Source organism: Boleophthalmus pectinirostris, unplaced genomic scaffold (assembly GCF_026225935.1).
Source record: "Boleophthalmus pectinirostris isolate CB_2022bp ecotype Guang Dong unplaced genomic scaffold, ASM2622593v1 HiC_scaffold_237, whole genome shotgun sequence".
Classification (NCBI taxonomy): Eukaryota; Metazoa; Chordata; class Actinopteri; order Gobiiformes; family Gobiidae; genus Boleophthalmus; species Boleophthalmus pectinirostris.
In genome coordinates this window covers 1-17,314 of record NW_026571216.1, presented here as the reverse complement: position 1 = coordinate 17,314, position 17,314 = coordinate 1, and the positions used below count along the sequence as shown (strand labels likewise).

Here is a 17,314-nt window from a genome sequence, read left to right as displayed (position 1 = left end):
ACATTTAGACAATAAAATATATACAATAAAATACTCTGAGGGTATAGTATTGAATTATACTTTAAGTAAATTAGTTGAAGTCGTCGAGGGATTTTTATTTTTTTAGCAGTATTTTTAATACAGTAATATGTTGTAAACTCTTTGGCCACTAGATGCCACAAAATAGTTGAAGTTCTGCTGTTCGAAATGGTTAGCATACAGCATATGTCTCCCTCTAGTGTTGAAAATAAAAAAATATCTTAAATAGTTTTTTCCTAACTCCCTACTTTACTCACTTTCTCTAAACCACCTGTTTGCTTTGTCTGTATTCTTCAGGGTTCACCTGGGCCCCTGGGTCCACAGGGGCCCCAGGGGCCTCCAGGGCGACCAGGGGACCAAGGCATCGAGGGCCACAAAGGACAGAAGGGGGACCGAGGACAAGGGGGGATCATGGGCCTTAAAGGCAGTGTGGTAAACTTTTTTTTAATGTAATTTTGGTACCTTATCTTAATCTAATAGATATACCACAATTAGCAAATTCATTTATGATAAATGTTTAATTACCTCGAACATAAATCAGATTATATATATGTATATAATTTATATAACTATACATAAACTTGTGTTACCTTCACAGGGAATGACTGGTGTCCCTGGTTTCTCTGGAAATGATGGAATACCTGTAAGTATACAACTTTTGATGCATACTTTTATATCCTAGCAGAGCATCCATGTATTTGTTGTAATATCAAGGAATTCTCATCACAGCAAAGTCAAAATGCTTTTCAACATTAGTTGCAGGAAAATAGACTCATCGGCACTCTCTTTTTTGACACGTGAAACTATACACAGTATAATGTATGAATTTGTGATCTACACTGTAGGGCCACCCAGGACAAGCTGGACCCAGAGGAAAGCCTGGAGCAGACGGCTGTAATGGGACTCAAGGAGACACAGGACGTTCAGGACAGCCCGGCTACAATGGGGTCCCTGGTATACCTGTGGGTGTAACTTTATTCTCTCTTTAATCTATGTTTTTTTTTTTTTACAAAGTGGCTGATGTGTTTCCTTTCGGTCTGGTAGGGGACTCCAGGAAGAAAGGGAGAGAAGGGAGACTCACTAGAGCTGAGTGTCTTCATGGAACGCTTCAGGGTACAAAGACTGAAATAAAGCTCTGTATCATTTACTAAATATTGCTAAATTATCTTCCTGTAAATCCTCAGGGAGATCCAGGCACCCCAGGACTCAATGGGATTTTTGTAAGACACAATACAATACAATATTTGGAGTCATCTTTTTGAAATAATTATGTTAAGTAACCATGTTTGTGCTAAGGGACCTGTTGGAAATCCTGGTTGGCCTGGAAGCAAAGGTATTCTTGGTCCAAAGGTAAGTGTGTAGACAAGTGATTTATTCATGAAGCACAATACAGCTACTCACTACTATCTTATTTGTTTTTGTTTTTAAAGGGCCCTCCAGGCCCTCCCGGGCCCCGCGGTCCAAAGGTACATTCACACACACACTCCATATATATAATATGTGTTTCTCACCTTCCACAGTGGTTGGTCTCTCTCACCCTCATCCAGCTGGGGTCCTCTAGAGGCCTGGGAGCCTGAAAGTTCTGCGCAGTATCTTTGCTGTTCTCAGTACTACTTTTCTGGACTCAGATGTCCGTTGTTTTTTCCCGGTATCTGTTGTAGCCACTCTTCCAGTTTGGGGGTTACGGCCCCAAGTGCTCCTATCACCACAGGCACCGCTGATGCCTTCACTTTCCAGGCTATCTCCAGCTCCTCCTTGAGCCCCTAGTATTTCTGTAGTTTTTCGTGTTCCTTTTTCCTGATACTACCATTGCTTGGTATTGCGATGTCCTCCACCACGGCTCTGCTTTGTTTCTTATCCACCACCATTATGTCTGGTTGGTTCGCCATCACCATCCTGTCCATCTGTATCTGGAAGTCCCACAGGATCTTGGCTCGGTCGTTCTCCACAACTTTTGGAGGTGTTTTCCACCTTGATCCAGGGGTCTCCAGCCCGTACTCTGCACAGATGTTTCTGTACACTATGCCCGCCACTTGGTTATGTCACTCCATGTATGCTTTCCCTGCCAGCATCTTACACACTGCAGTTATGTGCTGGCCTGTCTCAGGAGCCTCTTTGCACAGTCTACACCGTGGGTCTTGTCTGGTGTGGTAGATCTGGCCTCTATTGCTCGAGTGCCCAGGGCCTGCTCCTGAGCAGCCAGGATCAGTGCCTCTGTGCTGTCCTTCAGACCAGCCCTCTCAAGCCATTGGTAGGATTTCTTGATATCAGCCACTTCAGTTATGTTCCTGTGGTACGCCCCATGTAGGGGTTTGTCCTGCCATGATGATCCCTCCAGCACCTCTTCCTCTGGACCCCACTGTCTGAGACATTCTCTGAGCACCTCATCTGTCAGGGCCTTGTCCTTGATGTACTCAAGGAGCTTGGATGTTTCATCCTGGACAGTGGTTCCCACACTCACTAGTCCACGGCCCCCTTCCTTCCGGCTTGCGTACAGTCTCAGGGTGCTGGATTTGGGATGTAACGCTCCATGCATGGTCAGGAGCTTTCGTGTCTTAACATCTGTGGTCTGTATCTCCTCCTTTGGCCAGCTTATGATTCCTGCAGGGTATCTGATCACTGACAGGGCGTAGCTGTTGATTGCCTGTGCCTTGTACTTGCCATTGAGCTGGCTTCTTAGGACTTGTCTCACTCTTTGCAGGTATTTTGGCCTGTATATATACATATATATGTGTGTGTGTGTGTGTGTGTGTGTATATAATTTCTGTATTAGATTTTGATAAAACTGTAGGGCAATATTATAGTTATTATTACTGTCCTCATAGTTGGCTTTAATGTAACGAGATACCAAGCCATATCGTTGCAAGTTAAAATATTAAAATATACTCAATACAATGTTGTGTTGGCTGTTGTCACAGGGCACAATGACCAAAGTCTTCAAAGGAGTCAAAGGAGAGCCAGTAAGTGTGCCATTCTCTGTTCAAACCAAAACAGACAGCTAATAGAAACAATACGACAAGTGTGTTTACATGTAATGTAATGTATGTAATATATATTACAACAGAAAAATATCACAATAATGTTGAAACTAGTCTATGCAATTGGCAATAATAACACTACAGTATAGTACAGTTTATAAATCTATCATAGCGTAAAAAAAAACACGAGCAGTAATGAATAAATTGTAGAATGACACACTAGTGTCACACTAGTTAGTATCATCCCCACTGTGAGACAAATAGTGAGTAATGTAAAAATCCCCTTTAATGCAAAAAACTACACACACATAGATAGATATTGATCCAAGCTATGAAAGATAAGGTGATAAAGTAATTATTGTGACAGGTCTAGTATTAGTATAAAAATGGTAAATCAAAATATTATATTGTTTCCATTTCCTCTTTTTGTCACAAGGGGGAGACAGGGCCTCCTGGGTATCCAGGAAACTCTACTCATCAGCAAAAACAACCAGAGGATGCCCCATCTGTAAATTACACTTCAATTAACTACCAATATAGTGCGTAATACACATTTACAAGTTACTTATTATCCTCTACTTGTTTTTTCAGGGACCCCAAGGTGAAAAAGGCCTCAAAGGTGAAAGAGGAGATCAGGTGAGTTATTACACAACAAATTAAGTAAATTACAGCAGTAATTCTTAGAAAATAAACATAATTTCAAAGTTATATTTATTGTATTTTAGGCTGATAACAGAGGAGAAACTGGTGTCATGGGGTTCCCTGGCTCGCGGGTTTGTTTAATACACATGGAAATCTCATATGTCTTTTGTATGACATTAAATGTGTTTCTTTGTGAGTGTGTAGGGCCCTCCTGGTGTCAATGGGCTTCCTGGACTAAGGGTAAGTGTTTGAAACTCAAAAATTGCATGCAAAATTGCAATGCATTATTCTTCAATAATGTAATTCGCTTCCTCCCTTTTGTTTTAGGGGGAGCCAGGTGATCCAGGTCAAAGTGGCAAAGTTGGTCCAAAGGTAAGTCTGAAGTGAGTGCTCTCAATACATAAGGAAATACAGGTAAACAAATGAAACCGATAACAAGAGAGGTTTTTCTGATGACACAAATACAAATTAAGAATGGATTTATTTCAGGGAGACAGAGGTGAAGCTGGAGAGCTCATCTCATCTGGATCTGTGTGGCCCTGGGGGCAATCAGGTAAACAACTGTTATAATGAAGAAAGAGATAAGGAATGTTTTCATTTTCTATAAATCAATCTGTTAAGCAATTGCATTTAGTATAATGAAATGCATTTTTATCCTTTAACTCATGTTGATAAGCTGGTCCACCTGGCCCTGCCGGTGAACAGGGACCACAAGGAGAGAGGGGCCTGACTGGTGACCCTGGTATTCCTGGACCCCCAGGACTTCCTGCTTTTGATACACAACAACATGGTCAGTTCACTAAAGCTGTTCTCCACCTTGTATTACTAATACTTCAAGAAAATATTTTTTTGTTTCAGTGTTTGATTTTAGTGGTCCATTTGGTGAGAGGGGGGACCCTGGAGACAGAGGTCAGATAGGAGAAGAAGGTGTCCACGCAAAAGAACCAGGACCCAAAGGCAAACCAGGTCGACCAGGAGAAAAGGGCGAGCCTGGACCCCTGGGATCATGTGAGTGACACCATATTTAGAGTAATACTGCTGTAGTCTGGGATACTGACTCTATCTGCTATTGACAAGTGAGCGACTACTTTAAAGGATCTCCTGGAGGAAGAGGACGGCCAGGAAACGCAGGACTGAAGGGACTCAAAGGTGCATTAAAACTAGCTCAGCACAATCACAAAATAAAATTGTGCATTATTTTCTCTGTTTAATATTTGACACTATTATGTGCATTCAGGTGACCATGGAGAATGTCAGTGCAGCTCTGATAACTCACCTCCTGGACCCCAGGGGCCAGCTGGAGAGCAGGGAGACCCTGGCATGACAGGAGAGTTTGGCCGAGAGGGGGACATTGGAGACCCAGGTCTCAGGGGGGATGATGGATTACCTGTGAGTATTGTTCGTAGGTACAAAAATGCATAAGAATTGATTTTTCAAATCAGATTATTTCTGTGCAAATGCAGGGATTTCCTGGTGTCAATGGTGAGCCAGGGCCTCAAGGCAGAAAAGGTGATCCGTTTGTGGCCACAGTGAAAGGTGGGGACATCAAGAAATTGCCTGTGTTTACCAGTGTCAACTATATGAACCTGACAATATAAATTCATGCGTCTGGTACAGGACAGAGTGGTGATCCAGGTGACACAGGTATCAACGGTGAGTCTGGCGCAATAGGGGCTCCAGGTCCAAATGGACTCCCTGGTTTTCCTGGGAGTCGTGGTTTTCCTGTAAGTCTGTTATCAACTCATTTTTTACTATCCATACAAAAGGTGTAGGGTACAGAGTTGACTTCCTTTATTCCAGGGAGAGGGTCCTAGAGGAGAATATGGAGAAAAGGGATTTCCTGGTCGGAGGGGACAACCTGGTACTCCAGGGCTGAGAGGAGAACCAGGGCAAGTCCTCGGTGGGGTCAAAGGTCAGCGGGGCTTACCTGGAGATGACGGCATCCCAGGGTATTCTGGAGTTGCAGGAACACCTGGTACACCAGGTACGTGGAACCAAAATCTCCTTTTACTCATACTTCTGTAAGGCTACTTGGACATTATCTTCTATCCTTCATTTTACTATTCAATATTAGCTTTTGTATTTTTTAATAATGCAAAAGGAGGAATGGATATTAATTGCCTGTGACTTGGGAGTGCATGACAATTCAGAACATTTGGATATTTGTAATAATGTGTACTTTCTTGGCTCTGGTTGTTTACTTGATGCAGGGGGGTGCAACTCTCAAACCAGCCGCAGCTCAGCTTGTTTGAGATAATGCTTGTGCTTTTGAATAATTCTTGTTCCGAATGCCTTTTTCTTTCATCTCCTTTGCAACTGAAAGGCGGCTGTAGTCCCACAGCAGACGGAGAACAGTTGGATGTAACAGGTAGCTGGTATAATTCACTAATAATTTTCATCTCTCTTGATAACTCTCAAAGGCTTTGCCTCTATTTTTACTGGTATGCATGATTAATATTGTATTGCTCACATATGATGTTTAGGTTAATAGTAATACAAGCTAAAAAATGTTAAGGGATTTTGCAAAAATAAGCCTACACATTCACGCTGGGCATTGACAAAGTAAATTCACATGAATGTCTCACTGTTCCTCTTCACACAAACCAGGGTGAATTCCTAACTCATGTTTGCTCGCATAGGTCTCTGTGAAACCATCCCTGGACCCCCTGGGTTACCTGGACCCCCTGGAGGTCACGGACTTCCTGGTTTACATGGTAACACATCTGTCTCTCTTGTTATCTAATCAATGGCATGATTTTACAAATGCTGTATAAGTCATCACATTTTTTCTCTGGTCAGACCCAACACTATTATTCCTTGTTTTTGTTTTCTTGTTGGTGTTTTTTAACAGGACCTCAAGGCCAAAAAGGACCCTCTGGATTATTTGGACCACTAGGAGTAAAAGGAGAGCAGGGTGATCAAGGCAGAGGAGGCAGCCCCGGACCTCCAGGTGAGTGATGAGACTGAGATCTATTGTTGTCTCGTAATGCTCCCTGTGTCCCCAGTAAATCCCCCTGTTAGGCCCCCTGTCATTGTGTTTGAATATCTCTCACAGGTTTTCCAGGCCCACGGGGCGAGCATGGGCATTCTGGAATGAAAGGCACTGTGGGGAACCCAGGGATGTCAGGTAAACCTGGACGGTATGGGACCCAGGGAGAAAAGGGTGCTCATGGAGACATCCTCGGAGCAATGCCTGGTTCCCCAGGTGAGCAGGGACCCCCTGGCCCACTGGGAGAAAAAGGCCAAACTGGAGAGGAAGGGGGGCCGGGATACACAGGTTAGGTTCTGTCACAAACATGTACTACTGTTAGCGTGCTATGAGAATAAAACTTAGACATTTCTCTGCTGGCAGGGATGATTGGGATGCCCGGGATGATTGGCTTCAAGGGAGAGACAGGTCCTTCTGGCCTGCAGGGTGAGGAGGGCAGACCTGGACCAGCGGGGAAGTATGGCTATCCTGGTGATAATGGGAGTGTAGGCCTGCCTGGTGCACGAGGGACCATAGGACTGCCAGGTCTGAACACTGAGGTCAATACATTCATATGGTGGAGTTTCCCTTTAATAATGTCTGTACTCTGTGTCAGGCTTCACTGGGGAGAGGGGAACAGAGGGTGACCCTGGCCCCCCAGGGCCAGTGGGGCTGAAGGGTATCCCAGGGGAGTTTGGTGAAGTGGGCTTCACTGGACATGATGGTCTGCAAGGAGATCCAGGATCTCATGGTTCACATGGTCAGCCAGGTCTTCCAGGAATTAAAGGTTAGCATCACAAAAAGGAATTACTGTGATGTGATACTTTTATTTGTTGTTATTTGTAACTTTCTCATCCTACTACAGGTTACAAGGGTTCTCCAGGGATGGCAGGATTTGAAGGTCGCAGGGGTAATGCTGGTGAAAAGGGTCTCCTTGGGGTCAAAGGAGATATTGGGGTGTCGGGTGAAAGTGGTCCTAAAGGACTTGCAGGCTTCAAAGGAGAGAAAGGTGATGCTCAGAGTAAACATGTGATCATTTACTTAACATTTGATCAGATATCTTAACTGTCTCTGCATCTTTTCTATATCTGTAGGGGCTCGAGGTCTTGACGGCCCACCTGGAAAGAAGCCTCAGATCCCCCAAATTATAATTGTTACTATGAAAGGCCTCAAAGGAGACCGTGGAAATTTTGGAAATTATGGTTTTACTGGGCAAAGAGGTAAGTAGTCAGTCTCGTCCAGTTGCCTCAAGGTCTTTCTGTAATTTATATTTGAGTCTGTCTTTGATACAGGTTCAAAAGGATTTCCAGGCGTCCCGGGAATGGAGGGACATCCCGGTTTACCCGGAGACCCCAGCCACGAAAAAGGACACCAAGGAAACCCAGGTGCTCAGGGACTTCCGGGAATAAAAGGAATGCCAGGTGTCCCCGGAAATAGAGGAATTCCTGGGTTTGAAGGAATGCCTGGTGATAAGGTGTGTGTTATGATCATAAATAGAGTATTAATAATAGCTAAATTATTTTGTCTCCCTTCTCTCCTCTTTTTCTTTTATTTTCAAAATATAAAAATAATAATAAATAAATAATTAAGGTTTTGTAATTTGACCCTCAGGGCATTAAAGGAACTACAGGAGCCTATGGTGCAACGGGAGACAAAGGAATCAAAGGAATTAAAGGTAGACTCATTTAAACAAACTCATTTCTTACTTAATCTTTCATTTATTTTCTGTTTGTTCTAGGACTCGCTGGAGCTCGTATAGATCTGCCAGGATCTCCAGGACTCAGAGGAGAATTTGGTTTGCCCGGAGAGCCAGGTAAACTCCATCAGAGTTGCAACAGTTCACTGTCCAATAGTAGTAGTGCTGAGTCCCTCACGATTCGATATGATACTTGATACTATGGTATATTGCTGTTTTTTAAGAACCACATTTATGCAACAACATTTCTTTGATAAACCACAACAAAATAATGAAACAACTGCAAAATAATTAACAAGTTTCCCTCCACTAAATAAGCAACAATCTTGTACTACGGTCACAAAATAACTTTGTAATTATAAATAAAACATATCTGTTGTGTGTGTGTGTGTGTGTGTGTGTGTGTGTGTGTGTGTATATATTATATATATATATATATATATATATATATACACAAATTTCAGTATTTTTTACATCCCTATTAGTAGTGATCATTCATGATTTTAAATATCATTGTTACAGGTGAAAAGGGGTTGACTGGAAACCCAGGAATCAGGGGCACCCCTGGATTTGATGGTATTGACGGAAGACATGGGTTTAGAGGAGATGGGGGAGACACTGGCCCCAACGAGGTATATTTTAGAAACAGAAAAAGAAATATTGTCATGGTTTTGGATGGACGTATTTCAAACTCTTCAACTTCTTTAGGTTTAGACGGACAGAAGGGAACCCCTGGCAAACAAGGACTAAAAGGTTCACAGGGATTACCAGGAAAAGAAGGTCTCCCTGGCTTTCCTGGTCACACAGGGAACAAAGGTATTACTCAAATGTTCATTCATTCAGATGTTGATCCGAAGAAAATTTAGATCTGCAGCAACACGAAAACATATTTAACAGTTCATCTTCCTGTGTCCATCAGTTAGTCACAGGGATGCTCTGTGCTGAGTATGACCTGTGGGACAAGCCACTGTTTGAGTTTCTACTTTTGTTTTTGAGGATTTTATATGCTATATTCAGTCACTGATTTCTTTTTAAATTTGTACAAAGGTTTTCCAGGCCTGAAGGGGCTTTATGGATTACATGGACTGAAAGGACAAAAGGGTCTCCCCGGCACCCCAGGTATTTCTATAAATATCGTGGTACTTTATTTGAGATAACAGAGTCTCCTTTGTCTGTATAGTTAATTTGTCTGTTGTTTTAATAGTATACATAAATGTGCTGTTATTTTTCCTCAGGATTTGATAACTATGGACCAGATGGAGAAACAGGGCTGACAGGTCCAAAAGGAGAGAATGGTGAACCCAACCATGAGAGAGGTCTTCCAGGAAAAGAGGGTTTACAGGGCTCAAGAGGCCTTGTTGGTTAGTTTCTGTAAATGGTTTAAATTTGTTTTGTTTCAACTCATCTGACTTTTACTTTCAATATGTTTAGGTGACCCGGGCCAACCAGGACCACCAGGACCTAGGGGTCTGGGGGGACCAGACGGCACAGCTGAGAGAAAAGGTTCATTTGGAGATATTGGCTCCAAGGGCCTTAGAGGATATGAAGGTAAGTTGATGCAGCATGGACACTTTGGCTGGGAACTGGTAACTAAAGTTATAAATGTCTTTAGGTTTCCCTGGTGTGAGAGGTCTCCCTGGTGCCAGTGCAGCCCCTGGAGAGAAAGGAGTGACCGGACCAAATGGATTTCCAGGAGTCCAAGGATTTAAAGGATTTAAGGGAGACCAAGGTTCACCGGGGTACAAAGGGCCCAATGGTATTTCAGGAAGAAAAGGTACAGGACAATGTACAGAAATTTATCTTGAATAGTGGTTCAATATCCATATTCACCTTGTTGCTCATTTGTTTTGAATTCAGGAGTTAAAGGAGATCAGGGCGTGATGGGGATTCCTGGTGTAATGGGCCTAAAAGGTGAACGAGGACCAGCAGGGCCAAAAGGAAACACAGGAATCCCAGGTAAACTGATGCACACAATAACATTTCTTTTTAGATTTTATTTGCACATGTAGTAATGCACTGATTGCCTGCTGCAGGTCCTCCTGGACCTGAGGGTGATCAAGGGCCTGCCCCGCTACCAGTCAAAGTTCCAGGTGAAAGAGGTCCTCCAGGGCCACCTGGCTTTCCGGGACCACAGGGAGTCAAAGGAGATGCCGGTCAACAGGGTACCCCTGGAGATGCAGGTCTGTCATCATCATAATTTTATTTGTGTTTATCAAGTGTCAAACACAAATAAAATCACTGTTCTTCCCCTGTGTAGGGTATATTGGTGCTGCTGGTGTAAAAGGGATGCCTGGTATTAGTGGCCGTCCTGGTACACCTGGTTTTCGTGGAGAGCTTGGTCCAGAAGGACACCCTGGTTTACAAGGAATGGAAGGTAGGAACCAGACTGAGGTGATGTATTATTATGATGAGAGATCAAGGAGAATAACCAGAAGTAAGTAAATTTAAACTACTTCAAGAGGTACAACTTTATAAAAAATTGATTCAGTTAAATGGATTTCAGCAGTACATGCATCTGAGAACTACCTATGATCATAACACTATATCTACAGCTCTAGAGCTTTTGATTTCCAACATAAATATTGTAGTAGTTAACCATTTGTTACATTGCTAAGGATTAATATTTAGATATTTTAATTTTTTCTGTGTGGTTGCTGATAAAAAAACACCATGTTTGAGTATATCGTTTTTCACATGTGCTGATGTGCAAATCCAATCAGAAACCTTGCAAGTGCAAATGCAGTGAGAAATTCCATGACTGGATTGTGGAGGGTCCAAATTTTCAAACCAAATATTATAAAAGACAATAAAGTCACAGCTTTTATTATAGAATTTGCTCTTACCTTTCAGGCTCCCGTGGCAGACCTGGCATCTCGGGTTTACCTGGCATGCCCGGCCGTAGTGTGAGTGTTGGCTACCTGCTGGTGAAACACAGTCAGACTGACCACACACCTATGTGTCCTGTGGGGATGACCAAGCTCTGGGATGGATACAGTCTTCTGTACTTTGAAGGCCAGGAAAAGGCTCACAACCAGGATCTTGGTGAGTAATATTCTAAATAACATATATATGTATCTATATTTTTTACTTTTATTTATTGCTTGTTGTTGTGTTGGATTTAGGTTTGGCTGGATCTTGTCTACCAAAGTTCAGCACTATGCCCTTCCTGTATTGTAATCCTGGAGATTTATGTTACTACGCCAGCAGAAATGACAAGTCCTACTGGCTCTCGACAACTGCTCCTCTTCCCATGATGCCGGTGGAGGAGGAGGACATCAGGCCTTACATTAGCCGCTGTTCAGTCTGCGAGGCTCCCTCTGTGGCCATAGCTGTCCACAGTCAGGACATCACCATCCCACAGTGTCCAGTTGGATGGCGTAGTTTATGGATTGGATACTCTTTTCTCATGGTGAGTTCGAGAGCTACACAAGGATTGCTCTGTTCTCTTGATTCTTCTGATTCTTATTATACTTCATGACACTGTTTTTAGTTGTCTTTTTATGAATTAAAGGTTCTATATTACACGAAAGTGACTCTTGTCAAGAGCCATGTTAGAATATTGTTACCTCCTCAAAAACATAACTAGAGTTGTGTTTTGTTTCATTCACATGTTTGGGTAATTCTGCATAGGCTGTCTACATCTCTAAAGCTCAAAATGCTCTTTTCTACCTTGTGGTGTCATGAAGCGATAGTTTTCAATGGTAGTTAACCCTTTTTTTCAGTAGAGATTGACAATTTCAGGACTGAAATCATCCAAATGATTCTAGTGAAGGTGTATGGAGTTTTGAAAGCACAGTGGGACACTTCTTGTATTGCCAGATGCCATCACAAGGTGTTTTCTGATTGTATCATATGTAGGGCTTGTGAGTCAAATATGTGTGAATGAAACAAAGCACAAGTCTAGGTATGTTTTTGATAATGAAACACAGATCAGAAAATTGCAAAATACACAGCATTTAAAGGTCATAGTATCTGTAAAAAAAAAAAAAAAAAAAAAAAAAAAAAAACAATGGAAGCTTATACTTAATATACTATTATAACATAAGATTTCTCATGTATTTCTCCAGCACACCGCAGCTGGAAATGAAGGTGGAGGGCAGTCGTTGTCATCTCCTGGCTCCTGTCTGGAGGACTTCAGGACCACACCGTTCATTGAGTGCAATGGGGCCAAAGGCACATGTCACTACTTTGCTAACAAGCACAGTTTTTGGCTAACATCCATAGACCAGTCCTTCCACAGTGAACCTTCAGCAGAGACACTAAAAGCTGGCCAGCTCCTGTCCCGCATCAGCCGCTGCCAAGTCTGCATGAAGAACTTGTAAAAATGTCCCCCGATCCACAGCAGATGTTTCCAGGGAAAGGGGATGGATATAGACAGCGTTCAAAGACTGTCCTCGGCCCTGAAGCCTTGATGTAAATACATTATTGTTTCTAAAAAGGTTTACTGCATTATGAAAAAACATACGTGTTGATTGGTGCTTTTTAACTTATTACCTCCAATAACATTCATTGACATCAATCTATCAATACAGCCAAACCAAAGATGCCCACATTATGCTTATAATTATATTCTTCTTAAGGTAAGATGTGACCTTACTCCACAAAGCCACTAACTTTCTGATTTATGATTTTTACTCTCTTAACTCTGTAACAGCCTTTTATCGGTCAAATCTTTTACAAAAGTATGTTCACAGAATGCACTGACTAGTTATTTATCTCTGCTGAACAAACTTGTTCCTCCTTCTTTTTTGTTTATATCACCCACTGGACGTATAAATAGATGCACTTGACATTAAACTGATTAATAGTTTTCATAGTCATAGCTTTTTAAGTATTTGTTTTGTGTGCAATGTCTGGTTTGAAAATGATGAAAACAATTATTATGAATGATGAAACAATTTTATCAGGTCAACCACTATAAAATCAGTTCCCATGTCATTGTTTTATCAATTTAAATGTTGTTTTTTTGTAAAATATTAAAATTGTGTTTCTTATACAAGTTTTGGTCATTTATCAATTTAAAGGAAATTCACAATAACTACTAAATTTAAAAAAATCTTTATTGCATTTATCAAAAAAGCTTAAATGCACTTTTTATGCTATGCCACAGTGAGCATTAGGATTGGCAACAATGAAGAACAAGATTGTGAAATAATAAAATGCTAATACTGTCACAATGTGCTTCTCAAACATCAGTGCAATGATTGGATTTTGTCTTAATGTCCTTATGATCACTTTAAAGTGCTATTTCAGTGGTCAGAGATTAAAGAAAAGTAATGATGTTGGCCCACTTTTTACAAAACCTGGAAGACTGAAATGTCATAGAACTTCTCATCAAGATTGGAAATGTATATCACCAGATCTTTATCACAGTTTTATTTAGTGCTTTGATTGTATATGTATTTGTTTTAAAAAGTATTCCTAGCAGCAGGAAGCTTTGCCCCGCTTTCCCCCACTTGTTCTACACTCCTCCAAGTCTACAGTTGGGGACTCTTGGTTCTCGTTTCTTTTCCTGAGAATAGAGGGTAACAACAGGTCAAACAGTGTCTCAAAAAGATTGTCCACATTATATCCTGTTTTTGCACTAGTTTCAAAGCACATCTTCTCAGCAGGCAGGGTGCTTTTTTCGTCCAAACCTTTGTAGCGTAGTATTCGTCCATAGAGAGCAACAGCGTCGTCGTGGGTAACTTGTTTGCGAAGGAGTACACCAGAGATGGAGACAGGGGAGGCAGGTGGGGTGGGACATGCAGATAGTACCTGCGACTCTTCACTATTGGTTTGGTCCCCTGAGTCCAAAGTCTGAGGTAACTGTGCAGTGAGATCAGTCAGATCCGCCTTGTTGCCCACGACAGCGTAAATGCAGTCGTGGTTAGCAGTGTCCGTCAGTGATAGAAACCTCTCCTCCAGCTCCACCAGGCTCTGCCAGTTGGTCACATCGTAGGTTAGGATGATGGCAGCTGCCCCACGGCAATACATGGACCCCAAACCATGGAACTGCTCCCGACCTAGAGGAACAGAGAGATAACCGTTATTGTAAAAGATCAGCTATTTACTTTTGAACTCCTGTACTTGAAACAGTGAAGATATTTGAATAAACTGTGACTTAATCTGATTTTTATACAGTACTATGGAAGAACTACAGCAGGTACAACATTTTAACCCATCCCATGCAAAGACAAAGGGGACCCCACTTTATTCTCAACTCAGAAGTCTGGTTCAGTTGAAGCTCATTACATTCAGGTGGGAAGTGGCAAGCAAGGTGGAAATGCAAAATACAACCAAAAAAACGTGGGGAAAAAAGAGAAACCAAGCACAGATAGAACCTAACCTTCTGAAAAACTCTTTTAAAACTGGACATTTAGTTATTAATATTTTAATATTTACTTCCCCACGTTTTTTTTTTTTTTTTTTTGTGGTAATGAAAACATCACAAAATACAGTACCTTGCGCTTGGCCATCCGAAGTCTGAGAACAAAAAGCCTTTGTGAAATAAACATGAGCTATTTTGCTTGTGAAAGGTTACATTGTGTGCATGGGAAGGCTCTCACATTTTTGATCATGCAAGAATTATAAACATCCATCTTATATTAAAATACCAAATTTAGTTTTTCTGTTGTGTATTCTGTTGTCGCTTGTACGGCACTGTGCGAGAATAATGTGTGTTTTAATATTGTTTCAACAATTTATAATCTCTGTAAGCTCTGGAAAGTACTATGTGATGTAAAGCAGTCAAATCTTCCGGTCACAGCAGCACTACCATGTGACCCAATATGAGGAACAGGGCTAGATGTTCACAGAGTTTGAAAAAACAGCTCTTAAAATAATATTATACCAACAACATAAACATCTCCACAGTTCGTCTGAAACTGTCCAACTGCCATATGTCTGGGAAAAATGTGTTTGGGATGGGGTAGAAACCAGTGCTTTTAGAAAACACTGAAATTACTTCCTGTTGAGTCAGCATTTTCTACCTCAATGACTGATTTGAACACCACCTCAGGCTGTCAGGGGTCGCGCATACGCAGGCAGAAAAAATGTTTGAGGCCAGGTCAATTTTGTTATCCTTATCTAAAGAAATATTTATGATTAGGCACGTTGACTCCTTTACCACTGGGATTGTGGGACAAGCAAAGAATCATATATTTTAGGTCAAGTGAGAATTCTAATGAAAGTGATAAAAAGCAATAATTGTACAATAAATGAGTAAATGGGTATTGGTTTCAGACAGTGTTTTTTCTAATTAAATACAGTTCTTTATTAAAAGATTTAGACATAATTTAAGGACAATATATTGATAGGATATACTGGTTTTAGTTGTTTAAAATCATATGGGACACTGAAGGGCTGTATATGAGGTTTTTACGAGGTTAGGGGATAGACCTATTGTGCTTCAGGCTGCCAAATGGATTTTGATCTCTGTGTTCTGCAGCTGATTAAACATGTGGACGTGAGAAAAGGGCTCTTCTGGTTCTAGGGTCAGTCACATGTCTGAGCCCAGGTACAGAGGCCAATCTACCACTCCTCATGTAAACAACAGGGTACAGAACAGCAAAAGAGACTGTCCAAGTAGTACTACACAAAATACTTAGATTACCTGCGGTGTCCCATATGGAGATGTTGTATGGCCCCCACTGTTTGAGGAAAAACGCCCCACCGACCGTGCTGACAGTGTCTTTAAACTTCCTCTCCGTGTAGCGGTGGAGCAGGGACGTCTTCCCCACGTTCATGTCTCCCAAAAGCACCAGCTTCACGTCGGGCTTCTTCAGTTTAGAGACCTCGGGCATGGTGCCACGGTCCGCTTCTCAACCAGTTAAAGAGGACAGCAGATTTAAGGGAGAAGTGATCTGATTTAAATGATGTAAATCCGTACTCTTGAGAGAGCTGCCATTTTGTGAACATATAAATTCCCCACAGCATTACTCAACTCAGCCACAATGTGGAGTGAAGTTCAGGGAATAGAAACTTCAAAAAGTACTGATGTCAAACAGGAAGTAGGTGAAGAGCTAAAGAGGGATTATGGAACTACTAATCCCCGAACTTTGTTTTCAAGGCATCCCATTAATTTATTCTAGTTTTACTATTTATGGCTCTCTCTCGCTCTCGCTCTTTTATAAAACATTTTAAGTTCAATGTATTAAAGTCCTGTCAAAAAGTGAAGAAGACATTAAGTGAGTTTCGTCAAGATAGGTGAATAGAAATGCTACATTGGTATTTAATCTCTGATGGTATATATTTAAATGCTTGCAATTCTGAAGCTATATAGATTAAATATTCTCGTATTTCATTATATATAAATACAGGCAATGATACCAACACACTGTTGGGGATTATATCCATCATTAGATCCAGAGCGAACCCTTTGGTGCTGTTGTGTTCGAGGGGCCCTGAATGTACCATAGGAAGTCTTCCTGTTTGTGGTCACTCCGCCTGCAGGGCTAGTGCCTCATGATCGGGATCACCCGTGTAAAGCTGACAGCTCTCAAATGCTGTCATATATTAGGTAAGAATAAGACAAAGTGCACTGTCGTAGTCGGTGTGAGGATAGGATGAAAGTGTCCGTTTGAGACAGCGGCATGCGGCAGGCGCTGTGTTTCCTCCTCACAGTATTTGCGCTTCCACTGTGCGCTGTATGGATGTATTTAGACGAAGCAGGTAAAGTGAAGATGCTTCCACTCGTTTGCCCCAAACTAACAGTGCGTCAGGGTTAGGTAGTTGTTTTGGGGTCTCTAGGACCCTGCGGACTCTTGTCTGTATGTATTTGGGTGGAGGGTACGGGCTCAGGACTGATCGCAGGTCAGTCCTGCAGTTTGTGCAGGTGAATTGAACCTTAAAACTCTTCGCTGTTCTGTTTTTCTATTTTTTTTTTAGTAAACGAGTTCCAGCGTGGTGGATAATCAATCTCTGTACGGTTGTACTTGCACACGAGACGTCACATTTAGTCGTGAGTTTTTAGAACGTAAGATGGTGGCTCTTCTACAAATACATGCTGCCTTTGTTGATCATATTAAACTG

The 17,314-nt window shown here is 41.7% G+C and overlaps 2 protein-coding genes across 2 annotated transcripts; one reads left to right on the top strand and one right to left on the bottom strand.

Moving 5' to 3' along the window:
- Positions 1-315: 315 nt before the first annotated feature.
- col4a2 (collagen, type IV, alpha 2) lies at positions 316-12,893 on the top strand (the record flags this gene model as incomplete). The annotated part of the gene is made up of 43 exons (XM_055159697.1): positions 316-450; positions 617-661; positions 864-980; positions 1,063-1,131; positions 1,203-1,238; positions 1,315-1,368; positions 1,449-1,484; positions 2,937-2,978; positions 3,433-3,504; positions 3,588-3,632; positions 3,722-3,769; positions 3,843-3,878; positions 3,966-4,010; positions 4,128-4,191; positions 4,315-4,428; positions 4,497-4,646; positions 4,716-4,787; positions 4,876-5,027; positions 5,102-5,174; positions 5,256-5,362; positions 5,439-5,622; positions 5,962-6,006; positions 6,278-6,352; positions 6,490-6,588; positions 6,694-6,915; positions 6,991-7,152; positions 7,223-7,393; positions 7,472-7,615; positions 7,701-7,826; positions 7,899-8,080; positions 8,218-8,281; positions 8,345-8,419; positions 8,825-9,118; positions 9,350-9,421; positions 9,538-9,663; positions 9,734-9,850; positions 9,915-10,076; positions 10,160-10,258; positions 10,336-10,482; positions 10,560-10,676; positions 11,153-11,344; positions 11,425-11,711; positions 12,370-12,893. Coding segments are annotated over 43 exons (4,929 nt in total), but the record flags the coding sequence as incomplete, so codon positions are not given.
- Positions 12,894-13,344: 451 nt separating this feature from the next.
- On the bottom strand, positions 13,345-16,244 carry rab20 (RAB20, member RAS oncogene family). Its single transcript, XM_020939168.2, has 2 exons — positions 15,897-16,244; positions 13,345-14,307 (listed from the first exon to the last, which is right to left on the bottom strand). Exons 1-2 carry the CDS (start codon positions 16,084-16,086, stop codon positions 13,724-13,726), a joined length of 774 nt encoding a protein of 257 aa, XP_020794827.1. The 5' UTR covers positions 16,087-16,244; the 3' UTR covers positions 13,345-13,723.
- Between the last annotated feature and the right edge of the window lie 1,070 nt (positions 16,245-17,314).